This window comes from Pan paniscus, chromosome 6 (genome assembly GCF_029289425.2).
Source record: "Pan paniscus chromosome 6, NHGRI_mPanPan1-v2.0_pri, whole genome shotgun sequence".
NCBI lineage: Eukaryota > Metazoa > Chordata > Mammalia > Primates > Hominidae > Pan > Pan paniscus.
The window spans coordinates 37,886,376-37,902,440 of NC_073255.2; the positions used below are offsets into that span (position 1 = coordinate 37,886,376).

The window sequence follows — 16,065 nt, forward strand, 5'->3', positions numbered from 1 at the left end:
GGACCCTGACTGAGTGCCTAAAGCAGCAAGAGATCAGTGTTGGCCACAGAGGGACACGCTTGCCTATGAGCAAGATCCAGCTTCACTTTGGCTCAGCAAATGATGGACTTCCTCTCCTCTAGCTGCAGGAACACCTTGGCCTCCTGAGATGCCTCTACTGTGGCCTAGTCTCAGCTACAGGAGCATGTGTGGGCTGTGGTCAGGCAACAGGAAGAGGAAGAAAGGGAGAGAGAGATTTTGGGATGTGGGTACCTGACCCAGTATGGAAATCCCTGTATATTCTTAAACTTTTTCTGAGTCACTCTGTGAAAATTGTGGGACTTTGGCAGTAGAAAGCAAGAGAATTAGAATGCAGCCATACAAGGTTTTTCATTGTTTTAAGAACTCCCTAGCCCCCAAATCAACAAATCATGTCGGGTAAATATAAATGCACACTTCTGATATGGCAGTAAAGCCAAATGTACTTGATATATAAAAACAGTGGGCCCACCCTATCAGCAGGTTCTACATTCGTGAATTCATCAAACTACAGATAGAAAATATTCAAAAAAAATTAATGGATGGTTCTGTCTCTATGGAACATGTGCAGACTCTTTCTTGCCCTTATTCCCTAAACAATACATTATAACAACTATTTACATTGTATTAGGTGTTAGAAGTGATCTACAGATGAATTAAAGTATATGGGAAGATGTGTGTAGGGAACAGGCAAATAGCACGCCATTTAATATAAGGGACTTGGGCATCCACGGATTTTGGTATCTGTGAGGGATTGAGGGAGTTGGTCCTGGATCCAACCCCCTCAGATACTGACCACTGTAAGGTTCATACTTCTAAGTTTAAAATGTAACTATGTGTGAGTGAATGTGGATAGCATTTGCTAAGAAAAGACCTGTACTTACTTGTGATATATAAAATATTCACAAGAAACTAGTACCACTGGTAGACATTGGGGAAGGTAACTGGAGCGGAAAGGAAGTAGAGTTTTCATGATTAAATATTATGTACCTTTTAAATTTGTATTAGGTATTATTTGTACTTATGTATTATTCATAAATAAATACATTCCATTTAAAAAATAAATAATGAGCTTTTATTATTCTCAACAACAGAGAAGACTCCAGCCTGATGTCTATGGGACCTGAGTCCACACTGTGGAGGGCACAAGCTGTGGGAGGGCCTGGAAGACACGCCTCAGAGATTCTCCCAGTCCTGCCACCCTGCGGGAGACACTTCAAAGGAATCGTAAACTCATGTGACCAGCAGGGAGGACAACGATGAAGAAACTTTCCTGCCTAAAATCAGCTGCTGTCCAGAGCTAGCACCTGGAAGGAGACACTTCCTCTCCTGGGGTCACATCTTCACTGCAAGGCAGGTGGGAGCTCACTGCTGTGACCCACATATACTCCTCTCTCGGCATCTCTATCCTGCTGCTTTCTCTGACTGCATCTTCCTCTGTTCCTTGGTCAGTGTTTGAGAAGAGAATGTTGAACAAGTCACATCCTTGTCACTCTGAGTCAGAACCCTCATTTGACTTGGAAGATTTGTGCTTCCGTTTTTTCTTCTTTTTCTTTTCTTTCTTCCTTTTCTTATGCTTTTCTTTCTTCTTCTTTTTCTTGTGTTTCTCTTTACCTTCAGAGGAACTGGAGCTGCTCCTATCTTCATCTGAGGTAGAATCCTCCAGTAACTGTTTTAACTGCTGTATCCTAAACACTCAAAATTGATCAAAGAACAGTGAGTTTTAGCTTTAACTTACAACAGTTTCTTAGATAAATATGTCATTCAAAAGCAGTATAGGATGAAGAATAACCATGTCACAAAGACAGTATTTTTATTTTTACCTGTTTTCTCATTCTTCTCCACCTGAATGCCTACTTTACGTGACTGTAACCAGTGTACAAGCCACTTTGTATTCTTTTTATTGTCCTAGACATTTCTGCATGTTTCCACAGTCCTTACAATTGTAATTTCTAACAGACGCATACTTTACTAAACCATTCCCCTACTGCTCAATTTCTTAATCTACATCTTTAACAGTTATAATGCCACCAATTTGAAAAAACAAACCCTCCAATTTTTTCCACCTCTCTCTAATCATGTCTAATTTTTTTCTTTTTTTTTTTTTAGAGACAGGGTCTTCCTCTGTCACCTAGGCTGGAGTGCAGTGGTGCAATCATGGCTTACTGCAGCCTCAACCTACTGGGGTCAAGTAGATCCTCCCACCTCATCCTCCTGAGTGGCTGGAACTACAGGTGCGTGCTGCCATACTTGGCTACTTTTTATATTTTTTTGTAAAGATGGGGTTTTGCTGTATGGCCCAGGCTGGTCTCAAACGCCTGGACTTCAGCGATCCGCTGGCCTCGGCCTCCCAAAGTGTTAAGATTACAGGTGTGAGCCACTGAGCCTGGCCTAAGTATAATTTTTAACAAAACCTCACATCCCTAAAGACTCTGGAGAAGATAAACTGAATCACATGAAAATATAATTATACTGTACAAGTAGACAGCACAACATGGGTTGCCAACATCAACTGCAGTGGCCAGAGAGCTGGACCAAGCCCATGGCTTTAAGTTAACCCAAGGAGGAGGAGGCTGGCCTGCTCATTCCCCAACATTGGCCTTTTCAGCCATGACTCCTGCACTCCACATATTTTCACAATTGAAGTACCATGTTTACTGCACCATTCCTCTAACACTAGAGTGGTTTTCTCCAACTTTATATAATTTTAAAACTTTAAGGGGATATTGTTATCATCAGGACGACCTCACCTTACGTCCTTTTCATGTCGTTTATTGTCTCGTATAATGTCATACATGGGATCTTCATGTGCCTTAAGGGTCAGAGAAGGTTAAGGTTTGGTTAGGCTTCATGGATCACAAGTTAAATACAATGAAATGCCTATGTTATGAAAACCAGTTTATTTTTTTTTTACTGTTTGATGTAGCTGCATGTTCAACATGTTCTAGGTCACATCACTGAAAACTCATTAAGGCTAAAAAATGGATTTTCCAATTAGAAAAATACAGGAAATGGCTACTCTCAGCACATTGTCTTTGGGGTAGCCCTGCTCTGCAGGAGCAATCACAGAGCTATAACACTGCCACCTCAAAAACAAAAGAAAAATACAGGAAATAACTGTCATCTAAAGAAAAAATATACGGACACTGTAATCTTACAATTTAAAGACATGTACTCTTTAAAGACTGGGAAATTAAATCCCTGATTTTAGTCATGAAACATGACTTTTTTACACAGTAAATTTTAAAAAGTGCGGTTGAATAGATAACAATGTCTGTTTCAGAAAAAAAATCACTGTTCCAAGTTACAAGCAAAGATCACTTTAATAAGAATTCCTTTTTTTTGTAAAAGAGCTAATTTGTCATACAAATGTAATTTAATAAGCATGTAGTTAACAGCACACACTTTGGTCAAAGGGCTTCTGGGAATGTATTTTATGTGAACATTCAAGTTCACTGGTGACTCTGCTTCACTGATTTTCACTATCTCTGATAAATGTAAATTGACACTCTTGGACTTTACTTACCACTCTGAACTGCTCTAACTTTTGGTTGCCTTTGATAAAGAAAGGGCATTCTTTGTCACCCGTTCGGTGACCATACCGTTTGCAACGCCAACCTAAAAACAAAAAGAGAAATATTTCTGTAAGATAACAGTTTCACCTACTCAAGATAAAGAATCAGCAGAATATATTCAAGTTTTTCTTCATTAAACTCTAATTCTAAAACAAAATATAATTATGGACAAGCCATGTAAGATGCCAGAAACAGAGGTAAACTAATTGCTTCCCCAAGCATCCTTTAGTCTTATACCTTTAGGAATAATACTCTATCACCAAGTATTTATGAAGCAATCCAATGGAGAATTACTTCAAAAGGTGAATTTTTTTTTTTTGAGATGGAGTCCTGCTCTGTCGCTCAGGCTGGAGTGCAGTGGCGTGATCTCAGCTCACTGCAACCTCTGCCTCCTGGGTTCAATATATTCTTCTATTTCAGCCTCCTGGGTAGCTGGGATTACAGGTGCGTACCACCACACCCAGCTAATTTTTGTATTTTTAGCAGAGACGGGGTTTTGCCATGTTGCCCAGGCTGGTCTTGAACTCCTGACCTCAGGTGATCCGCCCGCCTCAGCCTCCCAAAGTGCTGGGATTACAGGCGTGAGCCACCATGCCCGGCCCAAAAGGTACATTTTTTTTAAAGTGTGTTTCAGTATATTTTTCAGAGTAAATGTTTTCATAAAGTATCTCTGCTTCTCATTTACTATTTTAGACACTATAAAAGCTTCTTTCTCAGGTTGAGTCTGTTCAAAACTCTCACTTTTAAGTAAATAAAATCACAAGTTCTCTTAGAGTATTAATGGTGGCTGGGCACAGTGGCTCCTACCTGTAATCCTAGCACTTTGGGAGGCAGAGGCGGGTAGATCGCTTGAGGCCAGGAGTTCGAGACTAGCTTAGGCAACATGGTGAAACCCTATCTCTACAAAAGTACAAAAAAATTAGCTAAGCCTGGTGGCGCATGCCTGTAGTCCCAGCTATCTCAGAGGCTGATGTGAGATCACCTGATTCTGGGAGGTTGAGGCTGCAGTAAGTTGTGATCACACCACTGTACTCCAGCCCGGGTGACAGAGTGAGACCCTGTTTTCCTGACCCTGGTAGAAGGTTGTTTAATGTGTGGAAAAGGTAAAACAGAGGGTCTCTGGCCAGGGAGACCAGGGAGACATCAGGTAGGTCTGAAGGAAGCTGCTGCAATAGCCACAAAGGGTCACACGAATGAATGAAAAGCAGATGGACACATTTCCAGACTCCCTCCACTCGGCTCCCAGAACACTCATAGTATGGCTTTCCCTCCACGTGGGAGCCTTCTCTGGGAAAATATAACCCACCCAAAGAAGAAAAACTGATAGATACTGAACTCTGAGGCACGTTGTCTTTGCTCTTAACAAATGATCAAGGCAATGAAGCATTCCCATCAACATTCTCAAGGAAACTGATTTTTAAATTAGAATTCAATATCCTGGTAGTTAAAAATCTGTTAAAGACGATTCCAGAAAAGTAAAGGTCTTAACATTTTTATCTTCTATAAACCCATTTTGAAGGTAACTGCCATAGGATTTGTTATACCATAAGGAGAGAATATGATAATAAAGAAGACCCAAGACACAGGAAAATGGGTGATCCAACACGGGAGAGAGGCTAAGGGGACCTGCAGAAAGATGGTGTCTTAGTCAGCTCAGGCTGACATAACAAAATGCCATATTCTGGGTGGCCTGAACAACAGAAACTGGTTTTCTCATTCATTCTGTAGGTTGGAAATCTGAGATCAGGGTCCCAGCAAGGTGGGTTTGTGGTGAGAGCTTTCTTCCTGGCTTAAGATGACAGCCCTCTTTCTTCTTCACATGGCACGGTGGTGGGGGGTGGGGTGGATGCTTCCTTATCTAGAAGATGGAGAACGTGCCTTGGCTCTAAGAGGGCTGTGATGAGAACAAGTTAAATAAAAGAAGTAAACACTCTTTGTAAATTGTGGCATGTAAGTTGCATGGATTAGGGAAACTCTCCCACACTCACACTGCATAACTTTGACTTCTTTCCCCAGTGGCATCCAAAGTCCTTTAGTTGGTGCATGAGCCAGAAATTCCCTGGCGTGTTCATTGCCTGGTACATCTGGTATGCAATCTTCTGGCTTAGTCTCATCTTCCTAAAAAAGGGAACAAGGTGTAAACAGCACGGCAAGAGCGCTGGGATTCTCTCCTGCTCCCCTTGGAGCCACCCTTGCCTGGCTTTTTCCTGGGCTTCCGGTGCCAACATCATCTTAGTTACCCCTCAAAACTACAAAAAAAGACAAGTTACACCTGATTGAAAAAACAGGAAACAAATGTACCAGAAGAACTATACCAAAAACAATGTAGCTGTTCTTAGAGAAAAGTTACTGGTGAAGCAGAAAAATCTGTCCTTATATAGCAATGACTGGGGAGCTCCAAATAAGATTCTAAGATTAAAAAAAAAAGTTTCACTACCTCAAAATGTAGAATTAAAGTAAACCAGGCTTCCTGGAATAATAGAAATGGCCTGTTATGCTAGAATAGTTTATTATACCCTGAAGGCCCTGTCATGTTTTACAGTCACACACATGCTATATCTCTGATGTGCATTTTTACCACTCAATAACTGCATTTACAATTAATGTGTTTTCAAACTTTTGGATTTTTTTCAAGTTTCTATGAATATTAAATTTACAATAGACTCACGTTTTTAAAGAATATTTCTTCGCTGAGAGTTATGAAACAGCAAGTTTTCTTGGCCGTGGCCTGCCACTCTAAGTCTCCCTCGTGCACACACACCCTGGCACCTTGGCCAGGGAGCTGCAGGAGGGATGCCTGTACCAGGGAGCGGGACTGGATAGCTGTCAGATCTCCTCAGAGTTTACTGCTCTCTGAGCTGCTGAGCTCACGAAACCAGCAGAGGATGGACCGAGGGGCTGAGCCGGGTGAGGCCAACAAGGAAAAGGAGCTTAGAGATGCCATCCCCAGGAAGAGAGAAGAGGGGCATGGCCAAGGAATCCACGTGGGCCTGCACTGGTTCTTCGGGGAAGGGAAACATGGCTGATGACATTTCTGCAAAGGCAGAGGCTTGTGACAAAACTAAAAATTATGACCCCTCATTCATCTGCAGGAAAAGAAACAGGCTTTTGGTAAAAGGAGATTTAACATCATGCAATTATTTTTCATAACAAGTTACTGAGTCTACAAGTATGTCTTGTGGAATAACCAAGAGTACAAACTTCACACTAACCTTGATAAGCCCAGGAGGAGGTTTTTCATAACTGGAAAACAAAAAACAAAACCTTATCAACCATGTTAATGTAAACATAACACGTCAAGTTACTGCAAAAAAGGGGCTGTAGGATTTTTAATCAGAGATTTTAGCAACAATAAGCTTTTATCACTGGTTTGCAGACGAGCAATCACCTGAGAAGAGCAGAACGCTTCTCCTCCCTGTGCTGAGCGGCACCTGCCATCTAAGACTGGCCAGGCCATCCTTATTTCCATCCAGGGACTGAACCCAGAGGAGACCCAGAATGCTGAGCACGCAAGTCTCCAGATGGGACAGGCAGCGAGATGGGAAGGAAATTCTGAAGGCGAGGTGTTTGTGCACTCAAAGAGCAACTCTCAGGCTCCTAAAGCAATTTGTACCTCCTCCCAAAAGAGTAATATGCAAATATTTTTAGCTCAGGTCTGTCCCTTGACCCTTTAAACCTTTAGGGAAGTTTTTTTTTTTTTTTTTTTTTGAGACAGGGTCTTGTCGTGTTGCCTAGGCTGGTCTCAAACCCCTGGCCTCAAGCAATCCTCCCACCTCAGCCTCCTGAGTAGCTGGGACTACAGTTGTGTACCATGGCACCATGACACCTGGCTCTCTCATTTTAATACTTCAGAATGGCTGCAACATAGAGAAACACTTAATGATTTAATGTTTTCTTCATTCGGACTCTCGTCTTATGCATAGTTTAAGGGACCCTTTAGAAGACAATGAATATTGGAAAAGGGAGTCAAGAATAGACAAAGGGAAAAGTGAAAAAATTTTCATTCAGCCAGGCGTGGTGGCTCGCGCCTGTAATCCCAGCACTTTGGGAGGCCGAGGCGGGCAGATCACTTGAGGTCAGCAATTCGAGACTAGCTTGGCCAACATGGTGAAACCCCGTCCCTACTAAAAATACAAAAATTAGCTGGGCGTGGTGGCGGGTGCCTGTAATCCCAGCTACTCGGGAGGCTGAGGCAGAAGAATTGCTTGAACCTGGGAGGCAGAAGTTGCAGTGAGCTGAGATCACGCCATTGCACTCCAGCCTGGGATACAGAGTGAGACTCTGTCTTAAAAAAAAAAAAAATTCATTCTCCCCTTCTGTAAGATGTGGGAGAAAGCAACTTGATGGACAATGGATGAGAAATACTACCAATCCCGGATCTGTTCCCTCAAGATTAAATAGTAAACAACTGTGTATTAACAGGATTAGCTTTGTAAGTGTGGTACAGTGCTTTCCCAAAGTAGGTGCTTACAATATTTCTAACAAAAAGCTGTGGCATGACATAGGCCTAACGGAGCAAAAACAATGGAAATCTGCACAACTTGTGAAGATGATACAGTTTATCTGTAGCCATTCATTAGAAACATTAATGCTATACCTTATGCATAGAGACTAGAAGGAGCTTGACAGTAAAGTCTATAAATCCAAAAATCCAATAAATGAATCCTTTTGAGCCACAAGCATTATACAAAAAATATATGGCCAATCGAACTGAGATCCAAATTCTCAAAAAAAAGTAACTGTTCTTGCCAAGATGAAAATGAGTGTGATGCAATTGCACATTTGGAAATATAATATTATCAGCCATGTCATTCCCAAAGTCCATTTTACAAGTGGTTTCACAAGTTTAAAGAAGGGTGGTTCATGTTGTTTCCCAGGGCTGAACAATTCATTAATGTACTATACTCAAAAATATATTTCTGAAAGTAGTATTTAACTACTAAATACAGATTAGAAAACTGAAGTATGTTCATGCACAGTTTAGGTTCTACAGTGTGACAGTTAAGAGGTATGCATTTATCTTTGCAGTCACTGTCACCCAAGCTGGAGTGCAGTGGCGTGATCACAGCTCACTGCAGCCTTGAACTCCTGGGTTCAAGCATTCCTCCTGTCTTGGCCTCCCAAAGTACTGGGATTGTATACATGATCCACCGTGTCCAGCTGCAGTTAATTCTTAAGATAAAAAAAAAAGTTGATTGAGATGCATTATTTTGTGCCATCTGAAAAGCCTTACTTAGTCATTCAGACTGTACTAACTTTCTCTGAGTAGGAAGAAGACCACAGTTATGTCTGAGACACGCTTTCTTCTCAAGTGTGTATAGAGTAAGAAATCTTTTGTTAAGTGTTTCAAATTACTCTTTCTGTTGACTGTTGAGATGGGTTTTCTTTGAGAAGAGTCCCTAATGCAAGTGTACTCCATTCCACACAATTGTTCCTGCAGCTGCATCCAAGGGGCTGCGTGGCAGAGGTGAAACTGCCACATACACCCAGAAGGTCCACTCTGTTATGCCTGGCAGCCCAGGAGCTATTGAGTGACAGACAGTGTTGGAGCAGGTGGAAGCCTCGGATGCCCTCAGGGGCCTGGCAGGCAGGGTCACTGAGGGAAAACTGTGGTGGAGACTCAGGAGACTCCATCACATCAGGGATGAAAAGATTTGAATTCAATTTATAAAAGAGCACTGTGGGGCTTCCCATTTAACATGGCCAACTGACCAACATGCTTATCTATCTCCTTCCCCAGATGCTTTAAAAATGACAGTGAAAAAATAAAAAGGCCATAAAGATATCCCAAAAGGAGGCAACAGTTTTCAACAAATTTGGGAAAGTGGAAATAGCAATGGACTTCCTGGGATGGAAGAAGTAACACTTTTCAGAAGATGAGGCTTCCTTCCTATAGCCAGGAGGCTGCCTGCCCAACACTTGAAGGAGGCTGCAGGGTTAGCCTCTCCAACTCAGCAACACTGGCAGCCAGGCAGAGATCCCTGGCCCCCAAGCAGAGGACTCAAGACCCTTCTCTAGAGGAACTTAGGGGCCACAGAAAAAAATCTCCAACTACTGACATTTGGAAGTCTCTTGATAAAAAGGGTACCCTGCAGCATGAGCGCCCTATCATGAAGCTATCTGATCAACAAACAACACCTTCTCTCTTTTTTCTCTCCCACACACAGCTGCCCTTGACAAGAGCTGTATAGCGCCTACTCTTAAATGAGTTGAGGCCAGAGCAGCGGCTCATGCCTGTAATCCCAGCACTTTGGGAGGCTGAAGTGAGAGGATTCCTTGAAGCCAGGAGTTTGCGACCAGCCTGGGCAACACAGTAAGATTCCATCTCTAAAAAAAAAAAAGTGTAAAAAAACTAGCTAGCTGTCATGGTATGCACCTGCAGTCCCAGCTACTCTGTAGGCTGATTCAGGGGGGATCACTTGAGCCCAGGAAGTCGAGGCTGTAGTGAGTTATAATCGTGCCACTGTGCTCCAGCCTCGGTGACAGAACGAGAGCTTGTCTCTAAAAAACACAAAACAAAACAAAATATGGTTGAGATTCAAGAATACCGAGATATTAGAGAAAAAAAAATTACTACATGGAAGACAGCAATCAAAATAAAAAGCAAACAAGAAATAGAGGCAATGTAGGGAACAAAAGACAACAAAAAAGAAAAACGAGTGAGTATCCTCATAGATGAGTGAAGATATTTCACTTATGAAACAAGAACAGGATAATATAAAAAACAACTTGCAGAATGAGAAAAAGCTTTTTGATTTAGAACTATAACAAATATGTTTAGTAGAGAAAAAGATACATCTACAAAGTACAATGAAAATACAAAGACAGAAGAGAGAGCAACAGAAAATCAACAGAAGGAAAAAACAAAATTGGGGAGAGGAAGTAAGACATAAATTTATATATGTAGTTAATGCATTCATGACATGTCAAGAAAAAAAGAGTCAACTGCACAAACTGGGGAACAACACACACTGGGGCCCACTTGAGGGTGGAGGGCAGGCGGAGGGTGAGCATCAGAAAAAATAACTCTTGGGTACTAGGCTTTGTACCTGGGTGATGAAATAATCTGTACAACAAATCCCCATGACATGAGTTTACCTGTATAACAAACCTACACAGGTACCCCTAAACCTAAAATAAAAGTTAAAAAAAAAAAGTCAATTGGAAAAGACTAACATTATCATGAAACTTCAGGATGGCAGCAATAAAGAATAGTTTCTTAACGTTTAAGGGTGAGGTGAACTTGAACAGGTAACTTATAAAAGAAAGGGAGTCAGAATGGCATCAAACTCCTTAGCAGTTTTGGAAGCTAGAAGATAGTGATGTACTATCGCCAAAACTGAGTGAAAATTGTTGTTACTATTTTCCTCCTGCCTCAGCCTCTGGAGTAGCTGGGACTACAGGTCCATATCATTGTGCCTGGCTAATTTTTAAATTTTTTGTAGAGACAGGGTCTCACATTGTTGCCCAGGCTGGTCTTGAACTCTTGGCTTCAAATGATTCTCCTGCCTTGGCCTCCCAAAGTGTTGGGATTACAGGTGTGAGCCAGCATGCCCAGCCCCAAAATGATTTTTGACCTGTAATTTTATACCTAGTCAAATTATGTACCAAGTTTTAGGATAGAATAAAGACATCTTCAGATACGCAAGGTGTCAAAAACTTTACCTCCAATGCACTCTTTCATAGGAAGTTGCAGAATTGGCTTTGGTAAAATGTGAGAGTAAACATATAAAGAGGAAGACATGGAATCCAGGAATGAGATGCAAGATAGGAGAGTGGGAAAGGATGCCCTAGGACCACTGCTGGACCAGGTCTAAAAAGTAACCAGTGTACTGAAGGACAACAGATTGAAGAGTCTAGGTAAAAAATGAACTGACTAATTACCTGATATGTAGTTATGTGTGGAAAAAGTACTATTGGGGCTCAGAAAATGATACCCCAAAGTATGGTGCTTTGGCATGCTGAGTACTTTGAACTAAATGAGATTAGAGAAGGCCTCAGAAGACAGTTGCTCTCTGACCTTCTCTTGCCCTCCTGTCTCCTGCCCTTCTTTCTTCCCCAAAGCAGTCAAGAGAGGCCAGAATTCCTCTTTTCCACAAGTGGGCCATAAAAACTAGAACAAGTCTCCTACAAAGCAAGCCAGAAGCCCTACAAATAACTTTAATTTTTTTTTAAAGAAGATAAAATCTCAGTGGAACTTTTAAAAAAATATTTAAAATAATAATAATAAACTCCTACAAATATTACCCTAACATTTCCTTGCCTTTCTGTGTCAGAGCTGGCCATAAAAACATTAGCTGACCTACCTTGTTTGATAGATCAGGACCCCTCATTCCAGAAAGGGTCCTGCCCCATATCTGGGAGGAAGTAATCGTACACAGAGAGGCCTGAAAAATCTGAATAGACAGGGCTTGCTGGATTTTCCCTATGACCACTGTATTATACCCTTTTTTGTCTAATCATATTTCTACACTGCTATACATTCTTCATCCAAACTAAGCATAAAAATAGTTTCCTCTGGGTCTCTGGGTCTTCCTTTGTCAACGTTCCCATGTCACATAAAACTTTGATTAAATACATTTGTTATGCTTTTTTCTTGTTGACCTATTTTTTGTTATAGGAGTATCTGCTGTGACTCCTATGATAGGTAAGGAAAGATACCTTTTCACCTTTATGGTACTCAGATTTTGGAGACATTGGGGGAAAAACAGCAGTAGAAAATTAAGTAAGTGAAAAACAAAGGCTCTTATTAACTACTTAAAAGTTAACAATAGTATAGAAAGCAAAATAAATCAGAGTACACTACTTGGCTCAAAGTGAGTAATAATTCATAGTTATATTGCTGTTTTTTGTTTGTTTGTTTGTTTTTGAGACAGGATATCACTCTGTTGCCCAGGCTGGAGTCCAGTGGTGCAACCATGGCTTATTGCAGCCTCAACCTCCCAGGCTCAAGCAGATCTTCCCACTTCAGCCTCCCAAGTAGCTGGAACCACAGGCATGTACCACCATGCTTGGTTAATTTCTTTTTTCCTTCTTTCTTGCAGAGATAAGGTCTATAAATGCTGCCCAGGCTGGTCTAGAACTTCTGGCCTTAAGCGATCTTCCCACCTCTACCTCCCAAAATGCTGGGATTATAGGCGTGAGCCACAGAGCCCAGCCTAGTTATAATAATGTTAATACTAAGCATTCGTTTAGCAAAAATTGCTATGATGGAACTATACTGGAAGATTGGAAACAAGAAGGGTAGGTAAAGAACTAAATCCTTACTGTGACAAGAAGTTAAGAGGTATGTCTAAGATGTTGAATTGATGTAAACAGTATAAATATACAATTTAGGAATATACAGTTGGCGGGCGCAGCGGCTCACGCCTATAATCCCAGCACTTTGGGAGGCTGAGGTGGGCAGACCACTAGGTCAGGAGATCAAGACCATCCTGGCCAACATGGTGAAGCCCCATCGCTACTAAAAATATAAAAATTAGCTGGGCATGGTGATGCACACCTGTAGTCCCAGGTACTTGGGAGGCAGAGGCAGGAGAATCGCTTGAACCCAGGAAGTGGAGGCTGCAGTGAGCCAAGACTGCACCACTGCACTCCAGCCTGGGTGACAGAGCGAGACTCCATCTCAAAAAAAAAAAAAAAAAAAAAAAACCCCAAAAAAACAAAACAGTTAAATCCCAGAAGTAAAACCTAAAAGTTTACACAGAGAAGCCTGGTTTGGGAGGGGGAAGAGGGACACAGGGAATATGAGTGGTTACTGAGGAGTTGGGCAGCCTATTGCTATTTTTTGGTAGCACTTTTAGTACTATTTGAATTTTAAAACTACATATTACTGTGGTATAAATACAATTTAAAGCTCAAACAAGATTCTGAACTGGCCAAAGCAAATGTCTCAACGGCTCATTCAGTTTTAAATCTCAGAAACTGGAAAAATCCCACCAGTCAATCAAACACCTGGGTTCAGCTCTAGATTTGCTGGTTAACTAACTGGTCAATGTATGCTTGATCACATGACTTAACCACTGTTCCTCCATTTTTTCATCTGTAAAAGTAGGTTATAATCTCTCTCATCTGTGAAAAAGCTCTCTGAGCTACAAATAAGTGGAATTAACCATCCTCTAGCATCCTATAGCTAAATATATTGAGGGCTGGGCAGGGCCAGGCATTCTGGTGCTTATGCTAGGGGAAGATCTTTGAATACCTGACTTCCCTGGGAGACCAAGAGCGCCAAACAGTGACTTGAAAGGGCCAGGACTGCCCTGTAACATGGATGCCCACAATGCAGGGTCTCTATCCTGCATCCCCTGCCCTGCTAAGGGGAAAAGTCGTTCAGAGCGGGCCACACTGGAAAAAGAGCAGGCCAGGTCCCAACATAGGAATTTATCTCACATCAAACCTCCCAGAAGGTTAATTATAAAGGATTTTAACTCTTTGAGGACTTTTTCTTATATGAATTATGTTTTTTAAAAGTAGACAAATTAAACTTTACTTGAGCAAAGAACTGTTTTCAAAGAGGGCACCCCCCATAACCAGAATAGGTCCAGAGCAATTCTCAGGCTGCCACCTGGTGGGATAACATTTATGGACAGGAAAAGGAAAGTGATGTACAGAAAAGCAAATGAGGTAGAGAAATAGCTGGATTCCATACAGCCTGGCGTTTGCCTTCTTTGAACAGGGTTTCAAAGGCTGACCACCTGTGACGGCCTGAAAATCAGCTGCTGTGATTGTCTGAGACTCAGGTACTTATAACAGTAGGTTACAGTCTGTTTACACATCTACTTAGGTTACAGTTCACTAAGTACAGAGAAACTTTTAGGCTAAACTTAAAATATTCAAGGAGGCAGCGTCAGGCTATACTTAACACCTACTTAGCACAGGTAACTAGAAGTGGCTAAAACAGAAACGAATTCTTGAATAACTGAGTGAATGCCACACTTAGAAAAGGTTGTTTTATGCAGCTAATTATAGAATCACAGACAAGAACTGAAAGAGTTGCTGCCTGAACTTTTCACCCGAGGTCTGTGTTAGAATTTAGGAAACGCCACCCTGATAAATGACTGCAAAAGACAAGAATGCACCATCCCCAAACATGCCACCCTGGCATATTGATGACTTTGAGCTATAAGTAACAGAACCAAACAACACAGGATAACTTATTCAGCTACCCCTCAACTGCCTAAAATAAAGTATGACTGCTTTTTTTCCTTTTGTTCTTATTATTTTTCGACTCGCCTGTTGTAAACAGAAATTTACACCTATAAAGGAAATTTTCTGTAGTAAATGTATCTGTATCAGGAAGACAGCTGCTTGGGGGCAACTTTTATCGCCTGAGCGCCTTATCGGGATAACAAAGCAACCTTTATTCACCATACATTTCCCCCATCACCCTTCCATAAGGTCTCCACCACGCCCCAAAAGGCCCACGCCCCTATTCCCTGGCCTTCTTTGTCTCCCACTTTTGTGGCCCTCTAGTGCACGGGTACATAATTAAAAGTTTTTCTCCTGTTAATCTGTCTTATGACAATTTAATTTGGGGCCCAGCTTAAGAACTTACAAGGGTAGAGGGAAACCATATTTCCTTCTCCTACATTTGAATCTTTACACCACACTCTCCCGGGTCATTTGGACTCTCCTGGAACCCCCTGGAGCTAGGGAAGCGCAGGGCCTCCCAAGTCAGATTCTGCTTGGTGCCGAGCGGCAGTTGGCTCCCTGAACGCCCCGCCAAGAGGATGGACTTCAAGTCCTTGACCGCGGCGCCCGACATCGGTCGCCCGCACTAGGCTCCTGCCGGGCCCGGCCCCCCTGCCTGCTCGCGGGGGCTCGGAGAACCCGGCCTAGAGCCCACCGCGGCGTCCCGCGCCCCGGGCCCCTGGCTTCAGAAGACTGGCCGCGCGCGGACGGCAGCTCGGGACTCACAAGGACTCCAGGTGCTTGAGCTGCTGCAGCTGCTGCGCGTCGTGTCGCCGCCGCTTCTGCTCCCGACGTCGCTGCAGCTCCTGCTCCGGAGGCTCACGCGGCCGCCGCGCGCCCGCAGCCCCCGCGTCCTCGCGCCCAGGCCGGGACGACATGTCAGCCCCCGCAGCGCCGCTCGGGCAACCCCGGCGGCGCGGCTCCGGCGGCGGCGGCGGCGGCAGCCAAGAGAGCACTTCCTCCGCGCGGCGGTCGCGGGGCTTCGCAGCGCCCCCTCCCGCCGCCGCCCCGCAACTAACCCCGGCGGCCCCGAAGTCTCAGCCTCGGCCGCCCGATCCCCGCCTCCCCGCGCCGGGCCCCAAGTCAGGGGCTCCGGGTCTCGGGCCCAGCCGCCAGGCGGGCTGCTGCGGGTGGGTGGGGAGCGCCGCCTAGCTGGAGCCGAAGCGGGGCGAGGCGCTAGTTGGGAGCCTGGGTGAGCTTCCCGGAGCCTGGAGGTTCCCGCCCGGCCACACCCACCTCAGGTATACTAGCAACAGTCACATAGGGATGAGCAGATGAACTG

The 16,065-nt window shown here is 43.3% G+C and overlaps 1 protein-coding gene across 1 annotated transcript; it reads right to left on the bottom strand.

Annotated features, from left to right (window-relative positions):
* Window positions 1-1,070: 1,070 nt before the first annotated feature.
* On the bottom strand, window positions 1,071-15,717 carry LOC100981379 (retinitis pigmentosa 9 protein). The gene is made up of 6 exons (XM_034963911.3): window positions 15,510-15,717; window positions 6,806-6,836; window positions 5,582-5,711; window positions 3,545-3,636; window positions 2,769-2,830; window positions 1,071-1,706 (listed from the first exon to the last, which is right to left on the bottom strand). The coding sequence occupies exons 1-6, from the start codon at window positions 15,659-15,661 to the stop codon at window positions 1,508-1,510; spliced, it is 666 nt and encodes a 221-aa protein (XP_034819802.1). The 5' UTR covers window positions 15,662-15,717; the 3' UTR covers window positions 1,071-1,507.
* Window positions 15,718-16,065: the final 348 nt, after the last annotated feature.

Coding starts and splice junctions, on each gene's coding strand:
- LOC100981379 (XM_034963911.3), bottom strand. CDS start 15,661: ATGTCGTCCCGGCCTGGGCGCGAGGACGCGGGGGCTGCGGGCGCGCGG. Junction 6,837..15,509: donor CTCAAGCACCTGGAGTCCTT/GTGAGTCCCGAG, acceptor TTTGTTTTCCAG/TTATGAAAAACCTCCTCCTG. Junction 1,707..2,768: donor CGACATGAAAAGGACGTAAG/GTGAGGTCGTCC, acceptor TTGAGTGTTTAG/GATACAGCAGTTAAAACAGT.